This window comes from Trichomycterus rosablanca, chromosome 8 (genome assembly GCF_030014385.1).
Source record: "Trichomycterus rosablanca isolate fTriRos1 chromosome 8, fTriRos1.hap1, whole genome shotgun sequence".
NCBI classification, from domain to species: domain Eukaryota; kingdom Metazoa; phylum Chordata; class Actinopteri; order Siluriformes; family Trichomycteridae; genus Trichomycterus; species Trichomycterus rosablanca.
This window is the reverse complement of record NC_085995.1, coordinates 730,547-745,366: the sequence shown is the minus strand read 5'-3', so window position 1 is coordinate 745,366 and position 14,820 is coordinate 730,547. Positions and strand designations below refer to the sequence as shown.

Genomic DNA, 14,820 nt, shown 5'->3' with positions numbered 1-14,820 from the left:
CACACAGACATATTAGTTTTATTTTAAGAGTAAAGTGGATTCACTGGTTTAAAAGTGTTTGGAGTTTCGGCTCTAGTGGGTACAAAATGAACAGAAATGAAACTGAGTAGCCATGTAGTGCCATGTTTTCGTTTGTGAAAAGTGATTATGAAATATGAAAATGGGGTTTAGTGCTTTTGTGGACGTTTCCAAAATGTGACAAGCAGGAGGAACGATTTTTTCTTTTATTATTATCATTACTATTTTAGCATTACTGTATTTCACTAAACTTCCTGTTTATTATTTACATAAAATTAGAAGTGAAATATTGACCGGTGCACCTTTAACCAGTGACTGTCTGTATGAGCCGGAGCTCAGCGCTCATTGGTCAGCGTCCGCGTCAATCACAGTGACGTCATTCTGTTGCTAGGGCGTTGCAAAGTAAGCAAGAGAGAACAGAGCGATTCTGAAACCGAGCTGAGCTATTATATCTGTACTGAAAACAACCCGCCTTTTTATTTATATTCATATGAGGATTCATCTGTGAAGCAGTTTTATCTCAGCAGGATGGAACACACGCTGGATTAATTCGGTGAGAGGTTTAAAATCGGTAGAAAAACGTTCATGTGGATTAGTTTGTATTTTTAGAGGCGGGATTTTGTGCGGGATTAAAATCGGGCCATCCAATCAGAATTGGGCTTTACCTACTAATCGGGGAATATAATTGGCTGCTCATGATGTGAACGCTTAAAGGGATTAAGAATTATTTGATTTTAATAAGTGTTTATGTAAGTAATTACTATGGTGTTTAATTTTATGTTTGTATTTAAGTTCATTTAGGGCTTATATTTGAAGTGTTTAGTTTTTAAACAGCTTGTTGTTGATTGAGACCACTGCGGACCAATGAACGCTCGAGTTCGGTTTGATTGACAGGTTCCGTAAAGGGGGGGGGGGGGTAGTGACACCGCCATCTTGGAAAGTGCTGTATTTTTTGGCGCCTGTCAGAATCTGTTGTTGTAAAAAAAAGACTTTTTTTCAGTCACATTTACAAATTTGTACTTATTTATTTTTGGAATATTTTAGTTGGAAGTTTCTTCTAAAGCTTCATGTCGGAGCCTCGCTACATAAACCGCTCTTAATCGGTAATGTAACTTGCTTTCTTATTTCGTTATTAACGACTGAAGGGGTTAGCTTAGCAATGCTATCGATGCTAATGCTAACTAGTTGAAGTGAACTTGGTTCCCTATGCTTTTTTCAAGGGCCGGGCTCGTTAGCCGGTCGGGATCGATCCCAAACTACTGTCTGTGTATTAGCAAGTGCGCTATGTAGTGTACACAAGTCGTTACATCATACGCGTCGCAGTGCGCATGTCTAGGGATCGACGGTGCTCTCAGGATCAGACTTGTGTTTTTGCGTCGTCAGACTGGGACGCATCCCAACTCGCATACCACTCAGTAATAAGTGAGCTTCATGTAACCTGCCGTTGCGGCTCTTCTGACACACTAGGTAGTGTATTGTGTGTGATTTGAGACACACTGCAGTCTGTCAGCGCGCATTCTATTTTAAGGATTTTCTTTTAAAAAAATGCAGTGTAATTCAGTGTATCTATACTAACTTTATATATTTAATTAGTGATAAATACAAATTATTTATAACCGAACGTGTTTAGTCAGCGGTTTACCTGCTACATCGCTCTTGAAAACAGCGGAAGCAAAGCTACCCGAAGCTAATGCTAACGTGGCTAAATCTAAAGCCCGGCCCTGGCAAATAAACCAGCTTTAAAATAATATTTTCGTAAGATTTAGTACTGATCGTTTATCTGTTTGTATTCGTGTGATTGTACGTGTTGTTAGACGAATTAAGACAACAAGCCGTTAAATTACAAATTGCTTTAATATTTCTAGTTAGCTTTTAGCCACCTAGCACCACTGTCATCTTGAACTGGTTGGTGAGCCGCAGTCTGAGGAAACCAGTAGCAAAGGTTACAAAACCACTAGATTTTAACAGTAAACAGCGTAGACCTGCATAAAGGACATAATAATGTGTCTAATAATGTATCGTTGTATCGATATAACAAACTAAATACAGTTTAATATATTTAAAGAGCTAAACAAATAATACATTTATTAACTGACTAATATATTGATATCCAATTTAAAATTTTTAATGACCTGGAGACCTGCACTTCTGACAGGAATGATGTAAATATATGTAAAAGACCCCCCCCCCCCCCTTATATTATATTATATTATTATATTTCTACACTCACTGTCCATGTTATCAGCTCCACTTACCATATAGAAGCACTTTGTAGTTCTACAATTACTGACTGTAGTCCATCTGTTTCCCTACATGCTTTGTTACCCCCCTTTCATGCTGTTCTTCAATGGTCAGGACCCCCACAGGACCCCCACAGAGCAGGTATTATTTAGGTGGTGGATGATTCTCAGCACTGCAGTGACACTGACATGGTGGTGGTGTGTTAGTGTGTGTTGTGCTGGTATGAGTGGATCAGACACAGCAGTGCTGCTGGAGTTTTTAAACACCTCACTGTCACTGCTGGACCGAGAATCATCCACCAACCAACAATATCCAGCCAACAGCGCCCCGTGTGCAGCGTCCTGTGACCGCTGATGAAGGTCTAGAAGATGAGCGACTCAAACAGCAGCAATAGATGAGCGATCGTCTCTGACTTTACATCTACAAGGTGGACCGACTAGGTAGGAGTGTGTGATAGAGTGGACAGTGAGTGGACACGGTGTTTAAAAACTCCAGCAGCGCTGCTGTGTCTGATCCACTCATACCAGCACAACACACACTAACACACCACCTAAATAATACCTGCTCTGTGGTGGTCCTGACCATTGAAGAACAGCATGAAAGGGGGTAACAAAGCATGTAGAGAAACAGATGGACTACAGTCAGTAATTGTAGAACTACAAAGTGCTTCTATATGGTAAGTGAGCTGATAAAATGGACAGTGAGTGTAGAAACAAGGAGGTGGTTTTAATGTTATGGCTGATCGGTATATATATATATATATATATATTTAAAGAGAGGTCTTCACATACTTAGTGAAGTGGTGATGAAGGTCTGTAATCGTCTAACAGGTTGGGGAAGTTCTTTCCATCACCCTTTCTTTCACCTGTCTCACAGAGCGCACCCCATGCAGGCACCTCGACAGGTCAGCAGTGGACCCAACTGCCCCAGCGACCGTTTCAGACCCGTTTCGGTCATTGTCCTGTGCCTGTAATAACCGAGCTGAGATTCGAACTTGAGAGCTTGTCTTCCTTAAGGGTCATGGGTTAAAGTACTCACAATAAAAGGTTCATATATTATCGGAGGTGATCCAACAACCAAAAGCATTTATGTTCTTTTACCTGTATCAGGGGTCGCTTAAGGGTCGGTGTACCTGATTTGGCACTTCTTATTTCATTGTGGCTTGGGACCGGCACTGGGAGTGCGCTGAAAAGTGCACCACCCCGCCCAACTAGACTAGCGTGTATATGACCTTTGTCTTGCAAGCTTTCTTATAAGTAACACATTCCAAAGTGTCCTAAACTACAGGCGTTCTCTGGAATACATAAAAGAAAACAAACGAACTCGAACGCTACCTTTTGTCTGCACGTTCGGTCTATTTATAATCCTCTTAGTCATTTCAGGTATTTATATCCTGTAGTCTAGTGCTCGTCTTCGAATGATCGAATTCTTCCGTCCTACTGTTTCAGCTCTATTGAATGTAAAAGTGTCGCGGCTGACGGTTTTGGGACCGAACAGTCCGAACCGAATAGCGTGTTAGGATTATCGCCGTTTAGTGTTTTACCACGTGTGCTGGATCAGGATCGGTCATCAGAAAACTTCACTACCAATAAATCTGTTTAATTAAGGGCGGCACGGTGGCACGGTGGGTAGCACTCTCGCCTCACAGCGAGAAGGTCCTGGGTTCGATCTCCAGGTGGGGCGGTCCGGGTCCTTTCTGTGTCCAAAAACATGCAGTCAGGTAATTTGAAGCTACAAATGCACAGTCTGTTTGGATGGAAACTTTCAAATCGACGCACCTTCTTCCTCCATACCTGCGTCACTCCACTGCCCACTGGTTGCTGAGTACTGGTAACTGCCCTTCCAGCTTAAACAAACACTTAAAAACCAAGAATGCGAATGCTCGTGTGGCGCAGCAGTGCTGCGACCTGGCGGGGCGTCCGTCAGACTCGTTTGAACGTCTGAAGCTGCCGTGTTGGATGGCGTTTCTCTGGTATTCTACACAGTGGGGTGGGGGGGATTCACATGTAGCATAGTGTGACTCTCCATACATTTATACGGCTCTCTGTGGCTCTGGACACGTGTCGAAGGGCTAGTGCAAGTCTGCGACTCCTCCCGTCAGTGCAGGGGTGGTGCAAGCAGCTCGCAATAAAGAATTAGAAGCAAATAGCTGTGTATCTTACATAAAGTGAATGATGAGCGCCACTAAGCGCCATCTAGTGTTCTTTAAGGTTGTCACAGTCATGAATATGGGTCTCCTACAAGTTGGGGGGTCCTGATCTGTCGGAAAACACTAGGTGCAAGCCAATCCATCACGGGGCTTTGGCCAGCCAATCCTAGCCAGGTCAGGTCTGTGTGGACACCAAGCACCATCAGCGGGGTTAACGTTAGGAAACTGTACACTGCTGAATACTGACTTTCTCGAGACTACTAACGGCTCTGTGTGGTTCGTTTCAGGTGTTTATCTGTGGCCGGAGTGTGTGTTGTTCTTCAGCGCCTCTTTCCTGTCCGCAGTGCCTGGAATGGGCCAGAAGTCCCAAAGAGCTTCAGCGTTATTTTCTTTTTAACTAGAGTTTTTACCCTCTGAGCCGCGTCACGCTCAGGTACGGAACTTAAAAACCACCGAAGGCTCTTCGATAAAGAAATGCTACCGATTCTAAAATAAAACACCTTTTTCCTCTCCACAGAAGCGCCATGTTTTGGAAGTTTGACCTACACACCACGTCTCACATCGACACGCTCCTGGACAAAGAGGACGTGACCCTGAAGGAGGTGATGGACGAGGAGGACGTCCTGCAGGAGTGCAAGGCCCAGAACCACAAGCTGGTGGACTTCCTGGTGCGGCCGCAGTGCATGGAGGACCTGGTGGGCTACATCACGCAGGAGCCCAGCGACGACGTCCAGGAGAAAGTCAAATACAAGTGAGACGCCGATGAGCGTCGGCCCTCGCCGCGCGTCGTATACGGGGAATGAATAACGAGCGCGTCGGTTCAGACTGGTGCGGGTGGAACGTTAGCTAAGGTTACACCTAAAGCACACGCAAATCATTATTTAATAATCGGCTTAAAATGGAAAGGGATGTTCAGTCCAGATAAACTGAGCATGAAGTCTTTGAGCATGAGAAATTGTCATGTAGCCGAACAGACTTGGGAAAGCTTCGGAAAACCGTCGTCACTCGACACAGTTCGCCGCTGCATCAAGAGAAGCGACCCGAAACCCTGTTACACGACGAGAAAGCCGTACATCAGTTCTGTGTTCTCTGGGCTTGAGCTCCTCTCTAATGGTCCGAAAAACAGAACAACGGGAACCCAGGTGGTGCACTGGGATTCATCGGTTAATGCATGCAGCAGACAAAATTGGCTTCCAGTCTGTTAAGTGGGAAAGACCGGACCAAGGGGCGTGGTTGTCAACGCCCGTGTAAAGACCTCGGTTGCCGGGTAAAGAGATCGGTGCATGGCTCGCCCATGGCTAGGCTAAATTGGGAGGAAAAGGGGGCATAAATATATATTTTTAAAAAAAGATAAAGGGGGGGGGTGTGGGGCACGTCCTCATTCCAACTTTTCTGGAGTGTGTTGCAGGGGTCAAGTTCTAAACATGTTTCTATTGATCAGTTGAATAGAGATTTATGCGAATTAACACATCACAGATTGTTGTTTTTATTGCATGTATTGTGGTTTGTAATTAATTTACTGTATGAGCTCAAAATACTATAATAATAATTTTTTGTCTCACTTAAATCCAAAACATCGTTCATAACTTGATTAAAATGACTTACAGCTAAGATACAGCCTACGTTCCGCCGTCTCAATAGCCCAAATGTGCTGATACGGCGTTAAACATAAACAAACTGTATAAGCTCAGGCAGGAAAACTGAAACGGGGCACAAAGACAGATTTTAGAATGTATATTAGCTTAAATATTTTATTACTTGCCGTTCTACCGTGTATAACGTTAACTACGTGATGGTTGCATGAGAATACTCGATGATCGTGTCATCGTCTTGTCTTCCAGGTACCCGAACATATCCTGCGAGCTCCTCACGTCAGACGTCGGACAGATCAACGACAGACTGGGCGAGGACGAGAGCTTGCTCGTGAAACTCTACGGCTTCCTGCAGAACGAGCCGCCGCTCAATCCCCTCCTAGCCAGCTTCTTCAGCAAAGTGCTGAGCATCCTCATCGGCAGAAAGCCCGAGCAGGTGAGGCGTCGGTGTATCGCAGACGGAGCGTCACGCACGGCTGTCCGTTATTCACCGTCCACGTGCGGTACGGCCGACCGGACAGCAGTGGGCGCCGCCGCACGGCGACGAGCGCCGGTGATACGACTTTTTACCCGACAGCATTAACCACGACAGTGACGTCTCGGTCTGTAGCCGATTAACCGCCGACGTCCCCAATAAATACCCAGATATGTTCACACTGCTCTGAGTCTGTAGTTACCGACACCCAGATTGAGGAAGTGGCTGCCCTTAGAGGAAGCCAGCTTCGTCAGTGCCTGCCGCGAGCACCGTTCTCGCAACGCTGATCTGAGAGGCCTGAAAGTAAGCGCGAGAGATCACGGTTCTGAAATTAGGTGGCGTGTCAAAAGCAGAAATGCTGTAAAGCACTAAATACATATAGTGGTATCTGCTTCTAAAGTCACTTTAGGACTTACTAAAAAAAGATTTATACTGCTTGTTGGCATAGTGAAAACACAGAGAAGGAAACGACAGAGCTGAAGTGTTCTTCATTTCTTTACTGCTCGTCAGTTAGGTGGAATTGTGCTACTGATTTCAGTACGTCCCAGATCCTTTTAAAAAACTGAATGAACCACTTTTTGTTCAGCCCTGTATCAGTCCAATATTAAAGATCCCTCACCCATGGAATAAGGTGCAGATCCAGGGTTACAGCTCCACGTGTATCTGTGTGTATCTGGATCTTCCTCCGTTTCACTTTTAAACTTGTGTTACAGCTCCAGCTTCTGAGAAATGGTGAGAATCAGAATCAGCTTCTCCCAGAGTCCCAAATGAAGCTTAACGTGGTTTAATGTAGTAAAAGAAGGAGACAGGAGCACTAAACTCCTCTTCATTATTACTGTTTTACTACGCTGAGTCGTCTCATTGGACGACTGGGTCAAGGTTCAATCAGGTGAATCCTGAGCGCCAAGGCAAGCGAAATAATCAGGAACCCACCGTAGGGGGTTACTCTGAGGTAATGAAGATTAAAATCGCGTGTGTGTGTGTGTGTGTGTAGATTGTGGAGTTCTTAAGGAAGAGAGAAGACTTTGTCGATCTAATGATCAAACACATAGGAACCTCAGCCATCATGGATCTCCTGCTCAGGATGCTCACCTGCATCGAACCACAGCAGCTCAGACAGGAGGTCTTAAATGTGAGTACACGCCTCCTCCTCCTTCTTTAGGTCCAGGTTCTAGTCCTGTCTCTTGGGGGGTTAAGGGACCCGCAGAGGGGCCAGACGGTGACGACCTGGCAATCCTGAGGTAACACCGTCCCGCAGGTGTACGGTAGGAACCACTATGACGGACCATCTTTCATGAAAGGTCGTCCTCTCCGACTCCTCTCTGCTCTTCATCATTCAGCATCTCCGCGCAACGCCTCGATCAACCAGCAGAGGCCGCATTCGCAGCATCCGAACCAGCTAGAACTGGGTTTTGGAGGTCATACAGGGTGCACTTCTTGTCACATAGACCATTTTCTAGTAACATTTAATTTCAGCTTTATTCTTGGAACATTGGAATATGGCAACTGGCAATCATACCCTAAATACATCTGTAATACTAGTGTACATTGGGTTTTCCAGCTCTATGGTGTTAACAGGGTCTCAAATCGTTGCTTGTTTTTAATCTGTTAGTGGTTGAACGAGGAGAAGGTGATCCAGAGACTGGTGGACATGGTCCAACCCTGTCAGGACGAGGACGTAAGGAAATTCTAATTTCATTTATACGCACTTTATGGTGGGTATCGTATATGACGGAATACTTACTGGTATTATTACTGGTACTATTTCTTTGCAGAGACACTCGAATGCATCTCAGTCTCTGTGTGAGATCATCCGCCTGAGCCGAGATCAGATGTTCCAGGTACAGGGTTCGTCGGAGCCCGATCCGCTGCTCGCCACGCTGGAGAAGTAAGCGACCCTCACGCACTTCACTCTTAATACATCTGTCTGAGCTCTAATGAGGGTTCGTTGATCGTTTTGGATGCTCTTGCACTAGACAAGAGACCGTCGAGCAGCTGCTGTCCAACATCTTCGACAAGGAGAGGAACGAGTCGGCGATAGTGAGCGTGATCCAGATCCTCCTCACGCTGTTCGAGACGCGGAGGCCAGCGTGAGTACCGGCGACCGTCTTAAAACCTTCTAGCATCTTCTCCTCCCACACGGTGGCTTAAGTGTGGAAACCACTGCACAAGAGACTTATGTTCCAACCAGACGTGTTTATTCACTATATACAGGTGCTCCAGATTACTCAAAACTATTTACAAACATATATACGTACTACATATGGGTGATTCTTCAATCGCAGGCTCTTTTGACCATCTTAACTTTTGCGAAATAAAATGAGGAATAATTTAGTTTTAATTATGTCAAGATAATGCTAGAGCAAAGGCTTAATGATGCTACAATTGAGCTTATATAGAATTTTAATATTTCATATTTATTTGTGAAGTGGCATATTATCATTATGTGTTAGTAATGACAATTTTTACTTTTTTTAAGAAATAAACTAGATAGGTCATGGATTTGCTAAAGCTAGTCAACAGCTAGTACAAGATGCACTTTAAATACATATAAATAATGTGTACAGTACATTTCTGCCGTACTGATGTAAATGGTAACGACGCTGAATAAATATACTCTATGATCGGGAGGAATACATTTCCAGACATTAAAATGTCAATCTTCTCTCATGGCTGGCATGTGCTTCCTTGCGAGTCTTTGTTTCCATGGTTACAGCATGAACAAGTGTCACCTTCAAACGATTCCCTACAGAAACCGTGCACTGCTGCGGTAATGACGATAATGCCGGGGACGGTAATGTATTGCTCACAAATATGCACAGGTTGTGCATATTCTTTTTAAGTTATTATAAAATACAGATCACTTTTTAGCATTTTATTAGAGCAGAGAAGTTTTAAAGTCTGGGTTGGGGACGAGGCAAAAAAGCAAAATATTGATGTTTAAATCATCATGATAATTATTTTGGTATGTAATTTTTTTTTAGTGATGCAATGAATGATCTTTTCAATACCTAAAATATTTGTTTTGTAATAAAGTATTTTTAACACAAGTTTATAACTAATTGAAGAATCACCCGAATACAAGCTGGGTTAAATTCTTAACCAGGACTACTGGGATTCTCTTCCACAACAGAATCACTTCATTCACGGTCCTTCTCCCTTCTCTCTCACACTCAGCATGAGCTATCCCCCCCCGACGCGCCACTAAAGAATTAAGTCAAAGATGGTTTGCGCCCTTAGTTAAATTAATCGATCAACAAATGAACCGAAATCCTTCCGTTATGTGCAGTCGTCCCTAATACAGACGGCACGTTTCACCCCTTATTACTGCTGCTCTTGCGGCCTCTGCTGGCTGTCCAAGGCAATGCACATAGATGTTAAATAACGGAGAGCCGTGCCTGTTCCTCTGTATGCTATATTGATCCCTGGGAGGGGAAGTGTTTAGGGGATGCACACGTGTCGGAGAGGGTGCGTCCTGATGGGTTTTGTGACGTGCTGCCTTGTTCTGTTGTTTGTGCAGGTTCGAGGGCCATTTAGACCTCTGTCCTCCAGGAATGAACCATCCATCGTTCTCTGTGAATCAGAGTATCCTGGAGGCCGTCAGACCAAGACTGAAGGACTTCCATCAACTCCTGCTGGAGCCTCCAAAGGTCCGGTGCAAGCTTCTGATCTTAGTGGTTTCATAGTCTGGTTCTTTTGCCAAATTCTGTTCATCTGTTTACAGTATTGGAACAAAATTTAAAGGGGCTCTGTCCCAAATCACGGGTAATAAGACCTGGAGCTCATAATCTGATTATTCAGGTAGAGCGTCGAAATCTAAGAAAGGGGAGCTAAAAATTTAGACATGCCCTCTTCCCGGGAGTGTAGGATGACGGGAAATGCTTCTGTGTAGAGAAAGTGCTCGGTTTTCACACAGACCCACAGTCTACTGTACAAACAAGTGTTTCATTCAGTGCTGATTAGGGCCGTCGCGGTGAAAGAATTTCCCCTTGCGATATTCAGCCCGTCTCAATATCGCGGTATGTGGTGATATCGGCATTTTTTATTTTTTTTTAAATGACTTAATTGATCTGGATTTTAGAGCTATATAAACAAGCTTTATTGTTAGGCTATGATTCGGTATATTATTGCTTTATAATGACGAAGATGAGGCGGCTTTAAAACCAATGAAATGCGTGTTTATTGTTAAATACAGAACAGAGCAGCGATGCGCGTCTTTACTCTATTAATAAAAGCTTTAAATTTAGCTTCTAGCCTAGGATTGATATACAGTGTGAAACGAAAAAAAGTGTTTAGGCTAAATATTTGAAACGCACATCTAATCAAAATATGGTAAAAAAAAATAGAATAGAGAATAAAGTCTGTAAGAGTTTAAACCTGCGTTATCATGCGCGCTAGAAAAACCAACATGTTCACCTGCTGTGGTTTAGAGAGGAACTGAGTGGGGTAGCGATGTTCCCGACGGCACTAACAGTCTCTCTGATGGTGCTCGTTACACTAATACACGTGTACTGTACCTGCATGCGACTTTACAATGCGACAAACTATCTATTTATTAGGTATAATTAACATAACAATATATACTACATTTCAAGTTATTATTCGTTTCAATACATTTTTATTCAACAAAAAAATACATTTAAATCATTCCAGCAAGAGAATATTTGCAGGCTGCAATGCCATATTAACCCTCATTAAGTGTTTTAGTACGCCGAGGCTGTTTGAATATGGTCTAAATTACAAGTATTTTATTGAGTGTGAACTCAATTTAATCATTAATAAACTTGCCTTACATTTTAAAACACAAAGCCTGACGCTCAGCAGCAACGCATGCGAACAGGTTGTGGGAAAATGTCGCTCTTAGCTCATTTTCATTATGAATTTATTTAACATTTATTACGCCCGAATGTAAGCGTATAAAACAAGATGGACCCTGCAACAAGAAAAAAAAAAAGAGAAGAAAGAAAGAAAAAACGTGAACACCGCGGTGATGCGGTTGCTTGGCACGCCCTGCGATTGGCTGGTCTATACCGCGATATTTCAAAATTGCGGTTCGCGCGACAGCCCTAGTACTGATTGTACTATGTAGTTTGGGATGCAGCGTCCGTTCCTAAACAAAGCCTGGCACATTTTACTAAAAAGAAAAAAACGTGTGTGTGTGGGAGCAGAAAACAGTGTTGAAGACAACGTGGGGAAGTTTGGACCCTCCCGTGGGAAACACGCGCTTACACGTGGTCAGACTGGTGGCCAGCCTGCTACAGACGAACACACACATCATCAACCAGGAGCTGATCAACCTCAACATGCTGGGAGTCGTCCTCGTGAGTCTCACACACACACACACACACACACACACACACACACTCATATAAGATATTTACCAGGTCAGTGTGTGTGTGTGTGTGTGTCTAATCAGCGCACGTATATGTTACTGCTGTATCTTTTCAGGATATGTATTTCACATACGTCTGGAACAACTTCCTGCATATACAAGTAGAAATCTGTATAGCCATGATGTTAGCCATGCCTTCGACCCAGGGCGACCCCGAAATCAGCAGAGACCAGGATCAGGAGGCGCTTAGGGAGAATATTCTCATTACAAATGTGAGTGTGAACCTTCATTCACTTCAACACACACACACACACACACACACACACAGGTTCCGAAAACAACGTCTAAAACTATACATGTGCTCCTTCACAGCTTTTCCAGAAGTGCCGACTGATACAGAGAATTTTGGAGGCGTGGAGCACAAACGAGAAGGAACAGTAAGTAAACTTACATCAACCAGCCATAACATTATAACCACCTCCATGTTTCTACACTCACTGTCCATGTTATCAGCTCCACTAGCTCTACAATTACTGACTAGTCCATCTGTTTCTCTACATGCTTTGTTGTGCTGGTATGAGTGGATCAGACACAGCAGCGCTGCTGGAGTTTTTAAACACCGTGTCCACTCACCGTCCACTCTATTAGACACTCCTACCTAGTCGGTCCACCTTGTAGATGTAAAGTCAGAGACGATCGCTCATCTATTGCTGCTGTTTGAGTCGCTCATCTTCTAGACCTTCATCAGTGGTCACAGGACGCTGCCCACGGGGCGCTGTCGGCTGGGTGTTTTAAAATCTCCAGCAGCGCTGCTGTGTCTGATCCACTCGTACCAGCACAACACACACTAACACACCACCACCATGTCAGTGTCACTGCAGTGCTGAGAATCATCCACCACCTAAATAATACCTGCTCTGTGGGGGTCCTGTGGGGGTCCTGACCATTGAAGAACAGCATGAAAGGGGGTAACAAAGCATGTAGAGAAACAGATGGACTACAGTCAGTAATTGTAGAACTACAAAGTGCTTCTATATGGTAAGTGGAGCTGATAACATGGACAGTGAGTGTAGAAACAAGGAGGTGGTTTTAATGTTATGGCTGATCGGTGTATATATCCTGCTGTTCTCCATGTTCAGTTTCATACTTCATATACTGTGTGTAGTAATTCTCTCTCTCTCTCTCTCTCTCTCTCTCTCTCTCTCTCTCTCTCTCTCTCTCAGGGCTGAAGGGGGTCGTAGGAGAGGTTACATGGGGCATTTAACCAGAATCGCCAACTCTATAGTACACAACAGCGACAAGGGTCCTAACGGGGCTCAGATTCAGCAGCTCATTTCAGGTGAGGATTTCTGACCTGCAAATAAACACCAAACGTCTTTTAATTGGATTTGTTTATCAGGGGGCTCGGTGGGTAGCGCCGTCACCTGGTCCTGGGTTCCATCCCCAGGTGGGGCGGTCCCGGGTCCTTTCTGTGTGCATGTTCTCCCGTGTCTGTGTAGGTTCTCCCACAGTCCAAAGATGTGAAAGTAAGGTGAACAGGAGATACTAAATAGTTCATGAGTGTGTTTGATATTAAACCTGAACTGATGAATCTTGTGTAATGAGTAACTACCGTTCCTGTCATGGATGGAACCAAAGTGTAAAACATGACGTTATAATCCTAATAAATACATTTATCAGGGGGACGTTTGTAAAACTGTCCTTACGTCTCGTTTCCCCACGGGTGGAGCAGCGTTCTCAAGAATCTAGAAGTTTCCGAAGCATGCTTCCTTCGTAGAATGGCATTATTTTCCTCTTCTTGCTCTCCCAGTGCGGGTCCGATGTTGAGAAGTTCTGCCGCCCGTTATTTCTGAAAGTAAGATGACGTGTTTGCTTCGATTTGGGCTCATAATCAGATTAAAAAAGCAGCTGTAAAAGCCAGAGTCACGCTGATTTACTCATCCCAGCGGAACGTGGCTGTGTAAAAATGTTTTTTACAAGCTGTAAGGAAGCCCCACAGCCACAGTCCTGATTGTTTGGTGTGTGTGTGTGTGTGTGTGTGTGTGTGTGTGTGTGTGTGTGTGTGTGTGTGGTTACAGAGCTTCAGGAGGACGAGCGGGAGAGATGGGAGGTCTTCACCTCAGGCCAGCTAGCAGATATAAACAAGAAAAACACTGTAGATTTAGTAAGTGCAAACGGTTCATGGACCGCATTTAATCCGCTTAAATCTCAGCCGTGCTACCAACCGGGCCAGGTGTCCAACAGACAGTGAAGGTCGAATGGAGTTCCTGCGCCTGCGTGCTTCACGCCTGTTGGGGGATTTACAGTCATGGCCGAAAGTGTTGGCACCCCTGAATCCTCCTAGAAAATTATTGTAATGACACATGTTTTGTTATACACACGTTTAATTCCTTTGTGTGTATTTGGAACAACACAAAAAAGCAGAGAAGAAAAGGCAAATTTGACATCATTTCACACAAAACACACAAAATTATTGGCACCCTTTCAAAATTGTGGGTAAATAACTTCGTTCCAAGCATGTGATGCTCGTTTAAACTCACCTGTGGCAAGTAACAGGTGTGGGCAATATAAAAATCACACCTGAAAACGGATAAAAAGGAGAGAAGTTGACTCAGTCTTTGCATTGTGTGTCTGTGTGTGCGCCACACTAAGAATGGAGGACAGAAAGAGGAGAAGAGAACTGTCTGAGGACTTGAGAACCAAAATTGTGGAAAAATATCAACAACCTCAAGGTTACAAGTCCATCTCCAGAGATCTAGATGTTCCTTTGTCCACGGTGCGCAACATAATCAAGAAGTTTACAACCCATGGCACTGTAGCTAATCTCCCTGGACGTGGACGGAAGAGAAAAATCGATGAAAGGTTGCAACGCAGGATAGTCCGGATGGTGGATAAGCAGCCCCAATCAAGTTCCAAAGAAATGAAACGCTATGGCAGGAGACCCAGGAGGGACCCCACTGCTGACACAGAGACATAAAAAAGCTAGACTGCAGTTTGCCAAAATGTACGTGAG

General features: G+C 44.1%; 1 protein-coding gene across 8 annotated transcripts in view; it reads left to right on the top strand.

Moving 5' to 3' along the window:
- The first annotated feature begins 448 nt into the window (after nucleotides 1–448).
- ppp6r3 (protein phosphatase 6, regulatory subunit 3) overlaps nucleotides 449–14,820 on the top strand; it is a 31,702-nt gene continuing 17,330 nt past the window's right edge. For 2 of the 8 annotated variants that reach the window (XM_063000264.1, XM_063000261.1), the window contains exons 1-14: nucleotides 453–571; nucleotides 4,696–4,841; nucleotides 4,926–5,159; nucleotides 6,250–6,436; nucleotides 7,470–7,607; nucleotides 8,088–8,153; nucleotides 8,251–8,363; nucleotides 8,452–8,565; nucleotides 9,996–10,125; nucleotides 11,644–11,796; nucleotides 11,924–12,079; nucleotides 12,180–12,244; nucleotides 13,031–13,146; nucleotides 13,886–13,971. In XM_063000264.1, the coding sequence (XP_062856334.1) occupies nucleotides 4,933–5,159; nucleotides 6,250–6,436; nucleotides 7,470–7,607; nucleotides 8,088–8,153; nucleotides 8,251–8,363; nucleotides 8,452–8,565; nucleotides 9,996–10,125; nucleotides 11,644–11,796; nucleotides 11,924–12,079; nucleotides 12,180–12,244; nucleotides 13,031–13,146; nucleotides 13,886–13,971 (1,551 nt within the window). In that variant the 5' untranslated portion in view covers nucleotides 453–571; nucleotides 4,696–4,841; nucleotides 4,926–4,932. Of the gene's footprint in view, nucleotides 572–4,695; nucleotides 4,842–4,925; nucleotides 5,160–6,249; nucleotides 6,437–7,469; nucleotides 7,608–8,087; nucleotides 8,154–8,250; nucleotides 8,364–8,451; nucleotides 8,566–9,995; nucleotides 10,126–11,643; nucleotides 11,797–11,923; nucleotides 12,080–12,179; nucleotides 12,245–13,030; nucleotides 13,147–13,885; nucleotides 13,972–14,820 lie in introns of all 8 variants that reach the window. The other 6 variants (XM_063000266.1, XM_063000265.1, XM_063000262.1 and 3 more) reach the window with 6 other exon arrangements.